Genomic DNA, 18,043 nt, shown 5'->3' on the forward strand with positions numbered 1-18,043 from the left:
GTTGCTGCCACTGATGCTCTTTTGTCTGCACATACTGTTGCAACATAATGTGCTGTGCATTTGATATGGATACCGTATTGCCATAAGGAGCTGCTATTATTTTAGGCACCAACTGATTCCATGATAGTGTCAGATTTCTTTAACATATGCTTATGTTTTTGTCCAAATGACCCCAAGAAACATCTGCTAGTTTTGTGGTGGTATCTACTGTTTCTTTTTTAGAATTTGACCTGCCAGTCATGTTTTTAATGTGAATATACAGTATTTCATTAGAGTAGGCTCACTTTCTGGTATTCATGCTATTGATATTAATTAACCATTTGAGTCTGCCTAATGGCAGAACTCAAAAATTGGAGCCACCTGTGCACATTATTGTAAAACTATCTTTCATGATTGTGACTTTAATTTTTTAGTCATTGATGCTTTAAAATAGAAAAGTGCTCTTTTAATGGATCCTTTAGGATCCAAAATGTTAAGTCCAAAATTGCTTTCTAATGGTTCTGTATTTACTCTTTGAATTTTACAAAAGTGTATAGTAGTAGTTGGTTTTTTTATTATCGACATCTTCAGTGGGTGGGTAAAGGCAGACAAAGGAAAAGGAGGTGAAGTTTCTATGAAGTTGTCAAATCTTGGCTGGAGGAGACTGGAAAGCTTCTAGAGAATGCAGGCCATTGACCATATTACAGGTGGGAATCCTTGTTACTTGCTTTGGTGTGACCTTGCCTAAGAAGCAGTGATCACAGATTTTCATTGTCTGGTGTTTTCTTTTCTGCTTTCCTCTTTGTTTTCTCTAATTATTTTTAAAGAGACAGGTAGCTATTTATTATTAAGAGGAAGCAATATGACTATACATTTATGATACTTAAACCTGAAACATCAACAAAATGAAAAACAAACAGAACTTCCTTTGACTAACAATACTTGTTTTCCAGCAGAAAATGTGTAAGTAGATTCTTTCCAGTTCCCTCTGTTTCACTACAGGACATTATCATAAAATTTGTATTACCTACACATGATACCAAATCTCAATGCAATAAAGTAAATATACATATGAGCTTAGTCACAGTATATACCTGTGTTGTTTTAAGATAATGGCTGGAACATCCTATTCTAGGTTCCACTCATGTGCTTTGCAGGCATCAGCTGTTGGGCTCCTTCAGACTCTAAGCGTGTCATCATTTACATCTCTGTGCTTTTCACAGAAATTCAGTTGCTCTTGTTGCTCTTAGTCTCCCTCTGTCCCTTGGGGGACTTATGTCATTAGGACAACCTTCTGTCTCCCACTCGTCATCACTTGGCTGAAGCTGAGCTGAGGCCCTTGCCAGGTACTCAGGGTGCTGGATCTGTTGTGGTCCAGCTTTGGCCTGCCTCAGTGAGGTCTGTGTGCCTTCCATGCCAAAATTCAGTTCTGTGAGGGGTGACAGGATTACTGAAAAGCTTTATTTTTAGTAATAAAACCTAAGCTAGGCTGTGTCGAATGCCTAAGTGGCTTTCTTTTAAGCCTGAAATAGGAGAGCCAGGGCCCTCTATGTCCCTTGAGGAAGAGGGATTTCCCTTAGCCTCCTGGGCCCAACATTCAATCATTTAAGTGGGCTGGTTGCTGGACCCAAAGGGGAATGTAATTTCCCCCCAGTTGTGCTTTAGTTTCTCCCTCTGTGTATGATGATGAGTAGGACCAGCTAGGGACAGGCCCCAGTGACTTTCCTCACCTCCCCTGGAGCAGTCCATTCACTTTCAGTCATAGCTTCCCGCTCCTCCGCTCCCCCTGCCCTGTATATCCGCTGCCCTGGAGGAACCATAGGCATGGGGAGGACATTCATAAGACAAAGATGTTTGGGTGTTGGATATATCTGGAGTCACATATCTGAATATAAACAATTGAGCAGTTTTCATTTTAATACTTACTACTTCCTGAACTTTTTGTTATTAGTTTTTAATACAGGGACTTTTGTCTGTACTTTCAGGGTGGGGTAAAGGCAGGGAACAGGACCGAGTGCACTTCCGTTCACTTTGTTGGTGCCTCGTATGATGTGAACAGGGGTCCCATTACTGTTTACTTGATGCTCTTTTTAAGAAGTCAGTTACGTCATGAAGAATCACAAAATTAATTTGCTGAAATGTTCTTTAGGAAATCTTGCATGCATGTTTCCTAGAGAAACATAGGGTTTCTCCCTAAAAGGACAACGCTTTGTCTTGTTTTTAATAAGACACTTTTTATAATTAAAACAAAATCCTAGTGTTAAGGGATTACTGTTTTAAATAATTGGATTTCTTTCCTTTGTTTGCCTGATCCCTATATATGAGAAGAAATCTCATAGTATCTTAGGATAATACACATTTCCAAATTAAATAGTTCTCGTAACCATTGAATTTTAATAACACCTCTCAAAGTTAATGGATGATAACATAGAAAACAATGTCAGGTCAGAAACTTATTTTAAATTTGGGAAAGGCAAAAATCAGAAACAAGTTAAGAACAATAGAAGCTGTGGAAACACTCTTTCAATGATGATGTATTGATCTTTGCAATAAATTATTAAAAATATAAATTCATTATTTGCATAATTTTATTTAACCCTTCCCTCAAATATTAAATCTAGTACTATATATTTCTTATTTCAGATAAATGCTTTCCTAAAATTATATTTTTAATGTCTGAAGATAATTTAGCTTAAAAATGATTGGAGTTAAAATGATACAGGGGAAAAGCAAATAGAAATGCCCAGCACTATGGCTACTTTTAGGAAATGTTTCCAGAATAACCTCCATTCCCCTTTCTTCCTATTCTGTTTTTGTCTCCATATGCCTGGCCCTTTTCTGAGACTCTTACATTATGTGTGAGCACCAGAAAGGACGCATTTAGGGTAAGTGGTAAGAAATACAAGTGTTTTTGCTTGGGGCAAAGTTTTTCTCCATATGGGACCTTCTTAAAACCCCGCATTCAGCCCCTTACATCAGAATTTGAGCTCCAAGGGAGCAGCATGAACAGCAGGCAGGGGCAGTGAGGCCGGGAGATAGATGAAAGGTCATTTTTCTAGTCGTCACTTCTGGGCTTTTCAGACTGACCTATTTCTCCACTTAATGCTGGATCCATCTTGACCTTAACTTTCTAAGAGTAACTGTGCTGCATCCTCCTGGGTTTGGAATTTCAATGAGGTACAGTTTCTAGTTCCAGGACAGACTTGTAAAGAACCAGTGGCATGGACATAGGAAGGACTTTTGAGAGATGCTGTGTTTGATTCTTCAGGAAGACAACATGAGAAATACTGTAAATGGTCCTTTCGAATCTTATACAAGTTTCTCAGTTACCATAAGTGTTCTCTCTGAGCCTGCATCCCTTTCTGTCTTGATTCATTCCTAAAATAATTGTGTCCACCCCATATAATTCTAGTATTGTAGTTAATAATAAACTAAGCAATTGTTTAATGTTTTTATCCTTTTGCTGTTAAGTAGTCTTTAGTGTTCACATTGGGAAAGTTTTCTAAGAAATTAAAACTTAAGGAAGGGTGGTACACTCATCCCATAGGACTGCCATAGCAGAATACCACCGACTGGGTGGCTGAAACAACTGAAGTTTACTTATTTTCCCACAGTTCTGGAGGCTGAGAGTCTCAGATCAAGGTGCTCTCAGAGCTGGTTTCTGGTGAGACCACTCTTTCTGCCTGGCAGATGGCCAGCTTCTCCATGGGTCCTCACAGGGCTCTTCCCTGTGCACGCACTCAGAGCGATCTCTCTGGTGTTTCTGCCTTTTATTATAAGGACACTAGTCCTATCAGATGAGGACACCACCCTTATCACCTAATTTAACCTTAATTCTTCTTTAAAGGCCCTAGCTTTGAATTTTGAATATAGTCACAATTCAGCCTAGGAATTCTCTCCTTAGAAGTTAGTTTTGCTATAGCACTCCTTTGGCTAAATCTTTTCCAAGCCTGAAAGAGGGTTTTACCTCCTCTCTTCCAGATTTTTGTTAATAGTAAGGTGAGGGTTTTTTGTTTGATTCTTTTTGATTTTTGATTTTTTTAAAAAGATTTTATTTTTAGACAGATGGGAAAGGAGGTGGAGAGGGAAGGGAGGGAGAGAAACATCAATGAGTGGTTGTCTCTTGCACGACCTGGCCTGCAACCCAGGCATGTGCCCTGAACCAGCGACTCTTTGGTTTGCAGGGAGGCCCTCCATCCACTAAGCCACACCAACCAGGGCATTGATTTTTTTAATGTAATGGTTAATATATGGTTACTTTTAAATTTTATATGACACTAAGAAATAAGAATTGCTCATTAAAATTGTTTGGGAAGGTGGGTTATTTTTTTACATTTTAAGTAAGTTTCCTCAACTCTAAATCTCTGTGAATTTGGGTAGTCTAATTAGTCTAAATGCAACCCAAACAGCAATCTTTCAGTTCTGTAACAGTAGCAATAGTACTGAGACAGAGTGACATGCCTTTTAATATCATAAACCCTGTCATGAGCTTGCCTAGCTTTCCAAAGTATTCTGAAAGCACGATGAACTCCGAACTTCAGGGGTTTTCTCCTCCTCTTCCTCCCCCCCCCCCCCTTTTTGTTTATGATTACTAATATTTGGTAAGACATGACCATGTCTGATTACTTCTCCCATGTATTAAGGGATTATTTCAGGTTTTGGCACTAAAATCAATGTTCACTTATCTTTGTTTATTTCTGGTATATCTTTCCAATAAATAATTATCTTGCATATTGGGATGTTCTTAGGACTATCAGATTGTTGGGGCAACTTTAAATCTCATGTAGAGAAGTGGTTTGGGTCACTATTACTCTGCTTTTTTCAAGTCTGAACAATACTGACCTACATTGAAAAGTGTAACACTGTCCTATCTGTTGTATAAATCCACTGTGCTGTTATCAAAGGGCAAAATACAGAAAAGAGGTCACCAGTGTTATTTTCTCTGATGTCCTTGGCTATAGTTTGTCTTTTTTTTCTTGGTTACGTGGTTTGCTTCTGAAAGATAACTGAAGTAGAAAATTCACTAAGATTTTTATATGAAATCATATTAAGGTAAGTTCTCAGGATAATAAAGTAATATTGAATGCTATAATAACTGAAAATTTAAGTAAGGACTGAAATGTGTTAATTCTATATGGAAATATAGGGGTGGGCAAAAATAAGTTTATAGTTGTTCCTATGGAGAATAATACAATAATTAATAATACAAGAATAAATAATGTGGTTCATGTACTCACAATTGTAAACCTACTTTTGCCCACTCTGTATTTGAATTAGAATTAGCTTTGACTTTTGACAAATACTGCTTTAAAAAAAAATCTTCTGAGTTTTTAAGCTTTTAAGACTTCAGCCATTCTCCCAAAAGTCAATGTAGAAATGTGCTCTCACTTTGGTTTAGTAAGGCTCTGAACATTCAAAGCAACAGATGTTATACCCAGCCTAATTATATGTATCCTGGAAACACATCTTTATAGAGTGGGGTTGGTTCTTGGGAAAACAAAAATTTGGCAAACAAAGGGCATTAAATTGCTGATCTCAGCAGTAATTACCTGGGATAGATTATAATAATCTTGTGTAGGTGGTAACTGCATTTATGTGTTGGAAAAATAATGTAACTCTAAAATACATTAAAAGGAAAATGAATTTATGTAAACTTGATCACAGATATTCATTAAGAAATGAAAAAGCCCTCAACTTTACTATTTTGGAAGGTTACTTCAATAATTTTTCGAGAAGTTTTCCAGGATTCTAGATCCTAATGTATTGAGACTGAAGCTTTAAATCCTATCTTCGTAGGTTACTGTGTTTGTTTTTTTATTATCCCCACTGAAAATTGAGCATTTTAAACAAATGAACTGATCCCTGATCTTTAATATCCGAGTAACTCTTTGCAACAAAATTGGCATTGTGAGAACCATGCTTACTTGCATTAACATCCCTACTAAAGCAGTGGGTTCTGCAATGTTGACCTCTTCTTCCAAGGGCATCTTAAAGCACCTCTCTCCCCTTCCTCAACAGATAGAGCTACGTAGAGTTACTTGGTCCATGCCATGGAAGGTCTGGAATTATCTGGAGGTTAGTTTGAGAACCACTGCATAAACCATTACTTAAATAGGTAGCTACAAAGTTCTGGAGGTTTTTATGAAAATTTCTGAAGTTGATGATGGTAGTTTTTGGAGTCTGAAGCTTTTTGAATAAGAGTTTTCTGTAGTCATGGTCTAAATAGCCAGTTAGCACCAAGATAATCTAAATATAGTGTTGTTTACATTTTTTTCCACAAAAAAGATTTTGAACACAAAAGAAAACTTCAGAATCAGACATTATATTTTAGAAATATTCTGAAATAATTGTACTATGTTTTATTTTGCATTTCTTGAATGATTGTCATGCATTGTTTTGTTGTTTGTGATGATCTTATAGACATGCCATTGCCTAGTCTCAATTCTTAGCAACTCCCTCACTTGTAACTTGTTGCTATGGTATCATGTTCAAATCTGTTGAGAAGCTGAAATGATGAATAAGGAAAATGGCATCTTTCATGACTGGTGTGCTCTCACGATGCCTCGTGTTTCAGACTCAGGGCAGCGATGTGTGCAGTGTCCCCTCCTGTCACACGGTGTGCGATGCTTTTCCTTCTCAGCATGGTCTCGTCTTCCATAACAAAATCCAGGTTCCATAAAGAAAGTACTGCAGGGTGCAACCAGGTGATCACGGTTAAATTTCTGTTCCACATGACAGAATCATCAGTGTTTGTTAGAAACACTGTCATCCCCTCCTGGGTGGACTTGGTGAAGAACTTTGCATTGTGAGTGGGGCACATAAAGCCTTTTAGGATAAGTACAAAGGGGATTTGATGCATTTCCCACAGCACTGGAAAAACCTTTGTGCCTAACGAGGATCAACGAGAGTAGCAGTGGCACAAGAGTCAATATCTGGTAATTTTTTCCTCTGACTGTTATTTCTCATTTATTTTCCATACTCTCTCAATGTCTGTTTTTTACTTCCTACCCTATTCCATAAATTTCTTAGTAGACCCCTTATGTCAAGGGAGGTTTAGTGGTCTGCTTTGGAAAAGGCACTTAGGATGCCCCCTACTAATAGGAGCTACCTTTATAAACTTGAACCAAGGCCAGAGCATTTTATATTCTAAATGTAGGATAGATGAAAACTCAAATTATTCCTATTTCCATTCTGTCACAAATACTGACTCACTTGGTTTTTTTGATTCAGGTACTGGTGTGGTGACTGCAAATGGTCTGTTGAATTAGTTCAGATAATATAACAATAATAGTATTAATAATGATGATAATAGTAATAATAATAGCATTTTATATACCAGAAACTGTCATGCATCATACATATAAACTCACTGAATCTTCACAACAGTCCGTGGAGGTAGGGTGCCATCCATGTTTTCTAGATGAGAACACTGAAGAGGAAGACTAAGTAACTTCTTCATGGCCACACAGATAGGAAGAGGCAGAGCCTGGATTCCAACCCCTTCATAAGAAGCCATTATTTTAATCACTAATGATTTTATCCATCGCTTCTCTTTGGTATCCTTTTCTTAATAGAAACTGAAATGCTGCTTTAAACTAGAGGTTTCAGGAAGACAGCAAAACATAATTTGAAACAAGAGCCCATTCTGTGGAATGTATCATATTCTCCCAAAGCCTAATTATAAAGCATATAATAATACAATTGTAATTTCAGGGTGGACCTTTAATCCCTCTAGCCTGTAGAACAGAGGGATAGAGTATGAGCTTTAAAGTCCTGTTAAAATAAAAAGCTTCTTCATGGCTAAAGAAGACATCAGCAAAGTGAAAAGGGAACCAACCATATGGAAAATATATTTGCCAATGATACCTCGGACAAGAGTCTGATCTCCAAAATGGAACTCACGTGATTCCAGACCAGGAAGACAAATAACCCAATTAAAAGATGGGCAAAGGATCTGAACAGACACTTCTCCAAGGAGGACATACAGAGGGCCCAGAGACATATGAAAGGATGCTCGGCATCACTAGCCATCGGAGAGAGGCAAATTAAAATCACAATGAGATACCACTCCTCACTAGTCAGAATGGCCATCATAAACAAATCAACAAACAAGTGCTGGTGAGGTTGTGAAGAAAAGGGACCCTAGTACACTGTTGGTGGGAATGCAGACTGGTGCAGCCACTGTGGAAAACAGTATGGAATTTCCTCAAAAAACTAAAAATGGAACTACCTTTTGACCCAGCAATTCCACTACTGGTATTATACACTAAGAACACTGAAACACTAATTCAGAATAACCTACACACCCCATGTTCATAGCACAATTTATAATAGCCAAGTGCTGAAACAACCTAAGTACCCATCAGTAAATGAGTGGATCAAAAAACTATGGTACATTAACACAATGGAATATTACACAGCAGAAAGAAAGAAGGAGCTCCTATCCTTCACATCAGCATGGATGGAACTGGAGAGCATTATGCTAAGTGAAATAAGCCAGGCAGCGAATGACAAATACCATGTGATCTCACCTATAAGTAGAACCTAATCAACAAAACAAGCAAGCAAGCAAAATATAATCAGAAACGTTGAAATAAAGAACAAACTGACAGTAACCACAGGGGAGGGGGAAGGGAAGTAATGGGGGAAAGAAGGGGAAGGGGAATCAGGGAACATGTATAAAGGACAGATGGACAAACCATAGAGGGGTAGGAGGGGTGGGGGAAAGTGATGGGGGGAAAAGGGAGACAATTGTAGTTGAACAACAATAAAAATAAATAAATAAAGTCCAGTCTTAGGCTGCAATTAAGTTTCTGACATGTAACATTTGTAATTGATAGGCCCCCCCACCTTTCTGAGGACTTGTTTAGTCTTCACTAAAATTGAGAGACAGGGTACCTATATCCTTCATTCTCACCATAACCTGAAGATACTTTATAATTAAATAGGTGTTACCTTATTTGGTGCCTAGCTGCACAGACACTTGATCCTCCTCTCCATTCCATGCTATTTATAGTGAAAACTGGCTGCTTCCTTGCCAGGCTGGTGGCACAGTAATGAAGAGAGTGAGTGAGTGAGGCAATTTAGCAAATATGTAAAGTTTTACTACTTAGTATTAATTTTATTTCTAGTGAGTAGTTGAGAAATAGCTGAGTTTCTGAATACAATATTTACTCTCTAGTCAGTTATTCTTGGCTGCTTAATGAAAGGACCTTAATGAAAGAAGGAAATGGTTGTAATAGAGAACTAATTTCAGGTAATGTAAAAACCACAGATTTAAAATGTGTGTTCTTTCCAATTATATATAAATTGTCCTGAATGTAGAAGTGTGGCTAATATAGAAGAGTATGTAAAATAACATATATATATAGAATTCTGTTTCTCAGAGAGAAATTAATTTTAGTTTGCAGGACTATTTTTAAGAAGAGGGCTACAGAGCACATGAATGAAGCCGAGTCCATGCTGGAAAGCTGGTACTCTGGGTGACAACTAGTATGATGAATAGACAGACAGTTTGGATGATTGTTTCTTAAAAGTCTCCAGTGGGTTCCAGTGTCCTTTTCTGAAGCAGTATTTTGAAAGTGAGAATCTGGTGAGTACCGAATGATGGTTCGTTACCCAAGTGTGCTTCCAGTCCCGGATATACTAAACTGCTACAGGGAAAGAACCATCTCTAATCATCCTTGAACCCTCAATATTTATGTCAGAAAACACCTAGCATATAGTAGGCACTCAAATTCTGAAACTACATAGAGTATTGGTGAAAGATGCTTGTCTCTACAATTTATATAATAGTATAGCCTCCAAGTAATCTTCAGTATACTAGGAGAAAGTGTTACCTTTAAGAATAGCTCTTCAAAATGAACAATCCAGTTACTTCAACATCACTATTCCCTGTCGAATACGAATACAAGGGAAGAGGAAATGGGTCCCAGCTGGTGAGGGTCCTGACTGGACATCCCGGAGGCAAAGGGAGGAGCCAGGTACTGGCGACTCAGACCGGTTGACGAAGCTCCGCCTCCTTTCTGCCACGATTTCTGTAAGGATTTCACCTCTTAACCCTCAAGAACTGCTTTCCTTTTGAACATGTTTGTACCGAAAAGTATGAGAAAGTATTTGGAGCTTCCTTCTGAAATATTTAGGAGTGTATTTACTTTGTGAGGCTAATTAGAAGTTTTGATTCTCAGTAGGGTTTATGAATGCGCAACATGTTTGGGTGATTTGGGAGAGAATGGGAGAAGCCGGGCCTCTGCTGGAGCAGCCACGGAGGAGCCTTGGTGACCGGGTCTGTCGTTTGTCCTGTACCATTAGGCAGCGGTGCCTGGTGGGTCACCGACCTGAGCCATTATCTCCAGAGCTGCTGTTTGCTTTGCTCATGTGCCTTCTCAGACTTTTGTTTGTTTGCTACTCCACCTCTTTGGTTTTCTTTTGAGTTCTTTGGCTTTCTTGATTTATTTTTAACTATTCACTTCTGCTTTTGGAGTTTTCTTTTAATTTTTTCCCCCTCCTTTACTCCTCATTGTTTCCCATTTTCAACATTCAGAGACTCACCAAGAAAAGTAAAAGAACAGGAGAGGGGAGTTAGAACCGGAAGTGAGGTAATAGTCTATTACCCTCCTGCGAGTGGCTGAAGAACGGGTGTTTTTGGAATCAGACTATGTTAGAATTTGGGCACTGTCACTTCTCACGTGACTGTAGGACAAGCTATATAAGCTCTAAGTTTATTCTCCCTGCCCCCATCTGTAAAACGGGATATAATACTAGTACCCAGTTTACAGTGCTGAGGTTTCAGTGATCTAATAAGTATAAACCTCTTTGCACTAGCCTAGAATGGGATTTTTTTGTCTACTAATATTTTTTAAAAGATTTTATTTATTTCTAGACAGAGGGGAAGGTGGGGAGAGAGGGAGAGAAACATCAATGTGTGCTTGCCTCTCGTGTGCCCGCTACTGGGACCTGGCCGGAAACCCAGGCATGTTGCAGGCCAGCACTCAGTCCATTGCACCACACCAGCCAGGGCTGTCTATTAATATTTATTAAATGACTATTATAGTATTTTAGAGCTGAAAGGAAATTTAGATTAGAATGAATATTTGTAATCTTTTTTAGTAAGGGTAAATTCCTATTTTTTCACCATTGTTTTTTAACATTCAGAACAGTGTCTAGCAAATGACACAGTATGTATTTGTTGAATGAATAAATGAATCTTTTTCACTTTACATATTTCAGGGGTGAGCTATCAAGCTTAAAAGTTAAGGCATTTTTCTCAAGATTGGTGACAGAGCTAGAGCTAAAAATTAAGGTCTTCTAACTCTCAGAACGTGACCTTTCTGGGAAGACTGTCATCTTCTCTATTTGTTCATTTTCTATGGTAAAGTCATAGGAAGCTGTGTGGTAGTAGAGAGGATGGACTTTGGTGATTGGATATGCTTGGTGTAAAATTCTAGCATTCTCATTAAATTCACTGGCATTCTGCTTTCTTAATTTTCACATCCTTATTTGTAAAGTGAGATTAATTCTATCTGATAGAATTGTTATGAAGATTAATGGAAATAATCCCGGTAGAGCACTTGGTCCCATGTCTTTGCCCTTCCCCAACTTTCTAGCTAGACTTATTATACATTTACAGGCTCCACTTTTTTGTTTTCATTCTTTCTTGAATCTAATATAATCAGGCTTTTAACTCCTGCACTTGACAGCTCACTTGTCATCTTTATCTGAGTTGACCTATGTACAGAGTTTGACAGTTAATCACAGTGTGCTCCGTGTTCCAGCTTTCTTCACTTACCTTCTAGCATGTTGTTGCTCCTTTGGTTGTCCTCCCGTCCTGCTGGCCTGCATCTCAGTCTGCTCCCTTGGCTCTCATTTTCCCATGTCTGTCCTCTGACCTCTTACTGTCGGCTTCTAGTCTCTCTCTGGTTCAACCTCCTCTAGTTTCTAGCTTCAAATACTAAGTGATAATAACCTTCAAATTTGTATCTCTAGTCCAGATCCCTCCTCAGAATTCCAGATTTATGAATCTGACTGACTTAAATATAAACTTAGAGCTCTAATAGATTTCTCAAACTTATGTTCTAAAACAAACTCCACATCTCCTCCTGCAGCATCCAAATAAGCACTTCCTGTGGACCTCCCCATCTCAGTCCATTTGACTTCATCCTTCCAGTTGTCTAAGCCGAAAACACTTGGAGATCCGATAGAGTCGCTTTATCTCTCACTCTACATCAGTCCAGCAGCAAATCTTGTTGCCTCTTTCTTTAAAATGTACCTCAAATTGAGCAGCATCACTACTGCCAACTTGGTGTGAAAAACCATCATTTCCCACCCATATTGTCTAAGCTTTCTTACAAGTCTATTTCTAAGTCTCTTATAACTCTGTTCTCCATGGAGGTGATAGAATGTTACTTTTAAACTATAGATCACACCCTTGTTCTACTTAAAAACTTCCAATGACTTCACATCTTAATCAGACTAAAATCCAAAGTCTTCACTATAGTCTTTATACTACTTTCTGCTTCCAACCTTTCTGTTCTCATGTCTTACTTTCTGGTATCTCACCAGCTCCAGCCCCATCTTGCTGTTCCTTGAATATATCATCTATTCACTTGCTGTGCAGCCTTTACACTTACTGTTTCTTCTGCACAGAAATCCTTTCAGCAGTGTGTTAAAATTCAGGTACTGCCTGATTTTAAGCAGTTAATATAGGACATGTATTATGTAACATCTACAATGGGCTTTGGGTATCATTCCATAATCAAGCATTAATTAAATTTCTGAATGAAACATTAAGAGTGTCCATGCTAAGTGGGATAAAAAGAGCTTAAAACCTTCTGTCAATTCAGGTTCAGTTTTCCTACAACATGAGGTCAGCTCATGTTTTGCTGCTAAAATGATTTAAGAAAAAATGTACAGTTTTCAGAGCTGTACATTTCAGAGCTGTTTCAGAGCTTTGAGGGTTTTGGAATTGTAGATGGGAGATGCTGGATCCGTACCACATGGCTTACTCCCTCATTTTTTTTCAATCTCTATTCAGTCAGTATTTATTGGGTAGTCATGGAAGATCTCTATAAGTCTTCTCTGTGTAAAGTCTGGCATGTAGGAAGTGTTCAGTTTCCAATTACTGAAAGAAGGAATGAAGCTCAAATAATTTTTCACTCAACTGCGTGTCATTAGAAGACAGTGTGACCAGTTGAAGAATAGTTAACCATTATTGAAAACAAAGTACTATTTGATCCGTGAAAGTTAACTCAAATTCATGTTAGTATTTGGAAAATTAGAAATACGTAATGGATGAGTCATCTGTTGACACAAAACTCATTGACTACTCTGGTGCTTGGTAGCCTAACTGATTGGACTCTGGTTTCATTGATTTGTTATTGACTTGGCATGTAACCTTAAGTGGAATACTAATATAATTTGATCCTTTTTTGGTTGCCCTGTGTATTCAGGCAGTTTCAAGCAAGTGATCAGGGATATTTCCAAATGTTTTAATCTACTTAAAATGTGTATGAGTATTAAAATTTTTAATTTTAAGTATCACTTAGACTTGCCTTCATTTTGGTTGAATACCCACAAGACAAAGTTAGACATGAGTAGGGAGTACTATAGTACCACCTTTGCCCATGGCTCTCCAGCAAGAAAGATTTTCTGTACTTCCAGAAATTATTTTTCTCTTCTTTCAAGCTTTGAGAGCATAATTGTATTTAAATTGCTAATCTGTTTTGAAGGCTACATACATAAATTGTTTAACATTTAAATTCAATCAAATTTGTAATTTGCATAATATTTTCAGAACATCTGAAAAATTAAATGTAAGAAAATGAGAAAATGTGTCCTTATAGTTTTACTATATTTTAAAAATTTGGCTCTTGATCTACAGACTATAGTCCTTCTTCAGTCATGATTTTTTTAGTGCTTTTCTCTCATAGACCAGATAGAGCAGATGTGATTTTATTTTTTAAATCACATTTTGGGGACAGCTTTGTTTGGGTTTTATGAAAATGATTTTATTTATTCTGGTAGTGAGTGATACTTCAGTTGCATAAGAAAATGCTGTTTTAAAAATAAGCAGTAATTACTCGCAGCCTTAAACTTAGCAAACTTGCCTTTAAGTCGTCAGTATTTTTGAAGGTCTTTATATAGATGACTACAACGGCTTATAGTCAACAGTGCCATTAAATGAAATAAACATGGATACCTCTTCTGCCACAGAGGCACAGGTGGACATCTTGGTAGCAAGCCTCATGCGGTGTGACACATGGCACAGCCCAACATGGGGGCAGAGAGCATGCAGCTCGAGCTTGAAGTCGTTTTATGGATACTTTCCTGTAGATGTGTGTTTTTCTGTGAAACAACCATTATGTAAGACATTTACTTAGCATGCATTTGTTTTGTTATTGAAGGTTTATTCTAAATTTCTTAAAAAATAGTGGAAACCTGAGTAGTACAACCAATTTAGAAGCCAGAGTTTCTCCACCCCACCCCTTGCTATCTATATAAATGGTATTTTTGACTCTGCCCTTTATAATGTTGGCACCCTGTGCATATTAGATGTAATCAGGGCTGAAAGGAAACTTGAATCCATCTGGAAGCAATAAACTTTTCTAAAAGACTGCACAGTGTTATTTAATCCTGTGACTTCTTACTGTGAGTGAAATTAAGGTTTGATGCAGTTGTGTCACATCATATTGATATCAAATTTATCTTTCTAAAAAAAATCCTGACAGTAATATTCAGCCCAGAGGACAAGATGGCTTGCTGTAATCCTATAAGCTATTTTGCTTTGAGTACATGTTACACAGGGCAGTGAAATATATAAAATATTGATCTAAAATTTTTAAGTTTTTAAAAAATTTTCACATGATCAGGTAATACTTTCTTACATTTACCTTTAATTTTGGCCTTTTATTACAGAACTAACTATTGGGTGGAAATTATATAATGATGAGAGGCATGGAGAAGAAACTATTGTGTTAAAACTTTTCAATTGGGAACACATATGTGTAAATACCATGTATGTAGAATGCAACAGTCAAAACATTGAGCTTATTTTCACATCAGACTTTTTGAATCACTTTAAAGCTTTTTCAGAAAAAAAATTAGCTTCCTTTAATTTCTACTCCAAAAAAGCATTTAAATTTTTGTTTTACTTGAAATATATATGTAGGAGATCTTATTTTGTGTGAATAAGAGCCTAAATGGTATCAGCATAAGTTAGTGTTTGTGTTGACTTAATTTTTCTCTTACATATTGCCTCAATTCAACTGAAAATAATTTAGAAAGTTAGGAAATTTGACTACATTTCTTAAGTAATTTTCCTGTCAGGTAGTTTTTCTGAGTGAGTCAGTTGTCATTAGATTTACTTAGCTAGAGTTTTTGAAACATATTTGTCAAGTATATACTTTTAATTATGGAAATGGAACAAAGGTTTATATTCTCCATGTGCCTAGCATATTAAAAATAAATATGAACTTTGTCTTAAAGTTATTAAGTTAGATTTTTAAATAAAACCATGATAAGCTATATTAAAATTGTTTATCACTTTTGTCTCCACTAAGTCTGGGACTGCTAATTCTCATCAAATAAATATAGTAAGGTTTACACATACTTTTTGGAACATCTTGAATTATGTGTATTTTTTTAAGTTTACTTTTATATGTTCAGTATATATAACTTCTGGCAATTTCTCTGCCTCCCCCCAGGCATGCACGCCTCCATTGATTTCCTTGACCACAGGTGTGCCTTCTCTGGCATCAGGAAGGTGGACTGATGATAAATTCAGATGACCGGGAGGTTGATTAGGTGAATCTTTTCCACTCCTTTTCTGGATAGTGGGCGTCATTCTGTTCCTAGCTAGCTAGGCTCCTATAATGGACAACTTCTTTGGTACTAGGACCAAACTTCATCAAGCAAACGTTCTACCTCCTTATTCTGTTGTGTAATGGTTCGTCTCCTTTTCAACGACACGGATCTGCCTTTGCCAAGTTTAGATACCCTGGACTTTGAGTAGTTATTCTGAATAATATTTTTCTTAGGAGAAAATATTGAGTCTTGGGGGGACCACTGAATGCAAGTGGTGTAAAATTGAGCCTTTTAGTGGTCCTCAGCAGCAAAACTTTTCAGATGATCTGGAGGGCCGTGCGACATCTTCATCGTGACTGTAAGTGATGGGAGACCTGACCTACACAGGCAGGGCTTTGATTGATGGTAATGGTGGAGGTGAAAGGAAAGTCAATGTGGCTATCTTTGGGGTCCTCAGAAGAAAAGTGTCAGTGAGTCAGCTTGGAACAGAAGGTGTAAGGGCCTTTATTAAGCAGGAAGTTCATACCCAGGCATTGTCCTTAGATGCTGGCAACAGAAGCCATTTTTGTGGTTTAAGTCTAGTTTTATTTCCACAGCCCCACAAGTTTGGGCTGGGAAAGATAAAGAACTCTTTAACCTCTGTTTTTATATAAACAGATGTTTTTATGAAGATTGTTACATTAATATTAGCATTTTAACATGCATGCAGAAGTGCCTGGAATGTAGTAGTTGTTCAAATAATTTAACTGAAAGAAGTAAACTTTTGAGTTCACCCTAAACTATTACAGCATCGTCTTTCTCTCTTTCCTCTACCACCATTTTTTAAACCACCATTTAATTAGTATGGAAAAAATACAGATAACCTTAACAGACTTTCAAAGACTTTTGTGCCTTCACTGTCTGGTAATTTAGGAACTTCTGATACGTGACTAGGTCTCAACTGAGTAGTACTGTGCCATAGATGTTCAGAGGGACTGGGAAATGAAGGATGTCTCTTGGAGGAGGGGCTTCACAGTGCTTTGGCAGATGGTTAATGTTTGAAAAGACTGGAGTCAAGAAGACCTTCAGTTTGCTGGGAAATAAAGGAGCAAAGGTTCAGAGGTGGAAATGCACACAGTATGATTAAGATGTTATCTGATTGATTGTAAATACAGTCTACAAGAAACTTTTATGGGAAGCCTAGCCTGTGCTTGAAGCATTGAGCTAAGTGCTGGGATACAGAGATTAGAGTGAGGAAGATACAGTTGAAGAGAATTGCTGAGAAACTAGAAAAAGACCAATTACCATACTTCTGAGGTTCGTGGGAGAATCTGTACAAAGATCATCTGGTGTGATATACATGAACTATTTATCATATATGAACTGATGTACATGCCTGAACTGATCATGTAAAAAATGACTAGATTATAAGACCAGGAAGAATCAAATAAGGCCTTGTTTTCTGCTGGTGTCATTCTCAGAGACTCCTCATTTATGATTTTCCTGTGGAATTGAGATAGAAGTAGATACACCAAATGACAGAAGCAAATATGTAGATAGTAAAATCAAGGAATACATAGTCCCAGTAGAAGTAGCTCATTAGTATCCTTGCTGAAGTAAAAATGCCATTGCATGATAAAGTCATGCTTCAGAATGTAAAATATGAATAGGAAGTAGAGAATGTGAAAAAGTGTTTGAAGTGTTCTTTTCAGTGTTTCAGATGTAATAGGGACTTGTTGCATAGATGGTCTAAAATATTAGCTTAATAATAAAATCTTAGTTATTTGGACATGAGATAATGGAGGATAAAATGCATGAATCATTCCATGTTTTGACTGCATTTTTGTTAAGGTTATGCCTATCTCCAGGATGCTGTCTACCATGGGTCCTCAAGCTTTTGGTCTTGGGACTCCTTTATACTCTTAAATTATTAAACACCACAAAAATTTTATTTACTTAAGTTATACCCATTAATATTTATTGTAGTAGGAATTAAATAAACATTTAAAATATTAAGTTATTAAAAGTAACAGTAATAAGCTTATTACATTTTAACATATTTTTATTAAAATAATTATAAAACAATAAAAAAGCAATGCCACTTTATCACTATTTAAAAATTTTTTTGTAAATCTTTTTAATAGAAGTCAGAATTTACTAGAGGCTTAATAGAAGACAGATGAATTCTTAAGATTGCTTATGCATTCAATCTGTTGTAAATATGTTGTTTTGTTAAAGTATATAAGGAAAATTCAGTTTCACAGAGATGTGTGTTTGGAAAAGG

The 18,043-nt window shown here is 37.1% G+C and overlaps 1 protein-coding gene across 6 annotated transcripts in view; it reads left to right on the forward strand.

Moving 5' to 3' along the window:
* CERKL (ceramide kinase like) overlaps window positions 1-18,043 on the forward strand; it is a 102,844-nt gene that overhangs the window by 19,079 nt on the left and 65,722 nt on the right. The window contains exon 1 of one of the 6 annotated variants that reach the window (XM_045841764.1): window positions 9,047-9,235. The exons of the other annotated variants lie outside the window; for them this stretch is intronic. Within the exon in view, the coding sequence (XP_045697720.1) occupies window positions 9,196-9,235 (40 nt within the window). The 5' untranslated portion in view covers window positions 9,047-9,195. Of the gene's footprint in view, window positions 1-9,046; window positions 9,236-18,043 lie in introns of those variants that run through there. 6 annotated transcript variants of the gene reach the window in all.

This window comes from Phyllostomus hastatus, unplaced genomic scaffold (assembly GCF_019186645.2).
Source record: "Phyllostomus hastatus isolate PE091 unplaced genomic scaffold, TTU_PhHast_1.1 phas_contig_1, whole genome shotgun sequence".
Taxonomy (NCBI): Eukaryota; Metazoa; Chordata; class Mammalia; order Chiroptera; family Phyllostomidae; genus Phyllostomus; species Phyllostomus hastatus.